Source organism: Electrona antarctica (assembly GCF_951216825.1).
Source record: "Electrona antarctica genome assembly, chromosome: 6".
Lineage (NCBI taxonomy): Eukaryota > Metazoa > Chordata > Actinopteri > Myctophiformes > Myctophidae > Electrona > Electrona antarctica.
Genome location: NC_136811.1, coordinates 48,478,213 through 48,479,709, shown reverse-complemented (window position 1 = coordinate 48,479,709; position 1,497 = coordinate 48,478,213). Strand labels below are relative to the sequence as shown.

The following is a 1,497-nucleotide window of genomic DNA, read 5'->3' as shown; positions in this document are numbered from 1 at the left end:
AGCAGCAGGGATAAAAGACGGGCCAGCAACACCGGCCGACGCCGACCCGTGCGCCCAGGTATCCAACGCGCTGTCATGTCTGGAGGATGACGGGACGAGCAGGGCTCAAAAAGGTCAGCAGGGTGGTGGTGGTGCCGCTCGGCCCGCTAGGAACGGGTGTGTCAATGACGACTGTCTCGGTGGCGGGTCCCGCAGGTCGCACAACGGTTATCCACCCACAGCGCCAGAGGGTTGAGGGGGTGGGGGAGAAGGAGGGAGAGGAGATGGGGGGAGGCTCTCAGAGATCCAGAGTTCGGTCCATGGCTGCATCAGTCACCCTGGACATTCTGAACATCCTGTAAAATAAACGAGAGGAGAATTAGCTCTGAAACGAGTGGAGATAAGTTCAGTTTATAACGACGTGACGTCCTTATGTGCCCCGTCAATGTTGTTTCCCAGTAAACACAGTGATTAATGGCGTGTTCCCTCATCAAGTTCTGGCCAGTCTCTTCTTAAGACAACTGCTTTCCTCCGACATCTGCTGCGCTCATAATTCATCCGCTAGCTCATTAATATGTCAAATTACTAGATTATTAATTACATAAAGAGAAACACCTGCAGTCATTCATTATCACACTGTATCAGGGAACGACTATGTACAGCTAGGCATGTGATTGATAGGTTTCTTTGTTATTAATAATTGCCGCTAAAGCCCTTAACTGCTGTTGTGACACAACTCACATAATACAGTGCCGTTATATTTCACTCTTTTGGCTCATTTACTTCTTCATACCTCTGTCTGACATTCCCCCCAGTGTAGGTCATTTCCCATTGCATACGTTTTTGCCATAATGTAATGTAATGAGCCTATAATGGCAGTTTATGTGGTGCCTGGTCACAATCTGTTCAAAACTGCGAATAAATGGAGGGAAGGAGTCGTGTCTAGCTTAGATGTTTCTGCTCTTTTAAAGGTGTCTTTTTCACTCTCAAACCATATCACACTAGCTTGAGTTATATTTGTACTAAGCACAAACAGAAACAGACCTGAAACCCTCGAACCAGGTGCTACAAATGGGTAGAGTTGAGGTGGCAGTGTTTGATTAGTCTTGACTCTTTTCATATGGTCATGGATGTCGGCGGTGAGATGGGCTTTTAAATGGGATCATATGCTATTTCAGACTTGCAGCTGATGCAACTTTATATTACAATATTTCTTGGTGAAAATTCACTCAAAATACAAACAATAAAACATTTACCCTGAACATCTAGTTTAAGTCTTGAGACAGTTCACCTCATAACTCCCTCAAACTTTCATAACTTGTGGACTATGTTCGTGTTCGTATAAGAGCATCCCTGCATCACTGGATTGCAGCCCAGATCCCAGTATGGATTTCAGATGGAGACAACCTGAGATGACAACAGATGCTGTGTCCTGAAGTCAAGGACACCGTGGTAGTCAGGCTCCCTGCTGATCAATCATAATGATTGGAAAGGCCTGGTAGAGGATGAAATGTAGAG

The 1,497-nt window shown here is 45.7% G+C and overlaps 1 protein-coding gene across 1 annotated transcript in view; it reads right to left on the bottom strand.

Annotated features, from left to right (window-relative positions):
• adgrb1a (adhesion G protein-coupled receptor B1a) overlaps positions 1-77 on the bottom strand; it is a gene marked incomplete at its 5' end in the record, with an annotated part of 86,854 nt that extends 86,777 nt beyond the window's left edge. Inside the window, one exon of the mRNA XM_079503795.1 lies at positions 1-77. This exon is cut by the window's left edge and continues 656 nt beyond it. Coding sequence (XP_079359921.1) covers positions 1-77 — 77 coding nt within the window.
• Between the last annotated feature and the right edge of the window lie 1,420 nt (positions 78-1,497).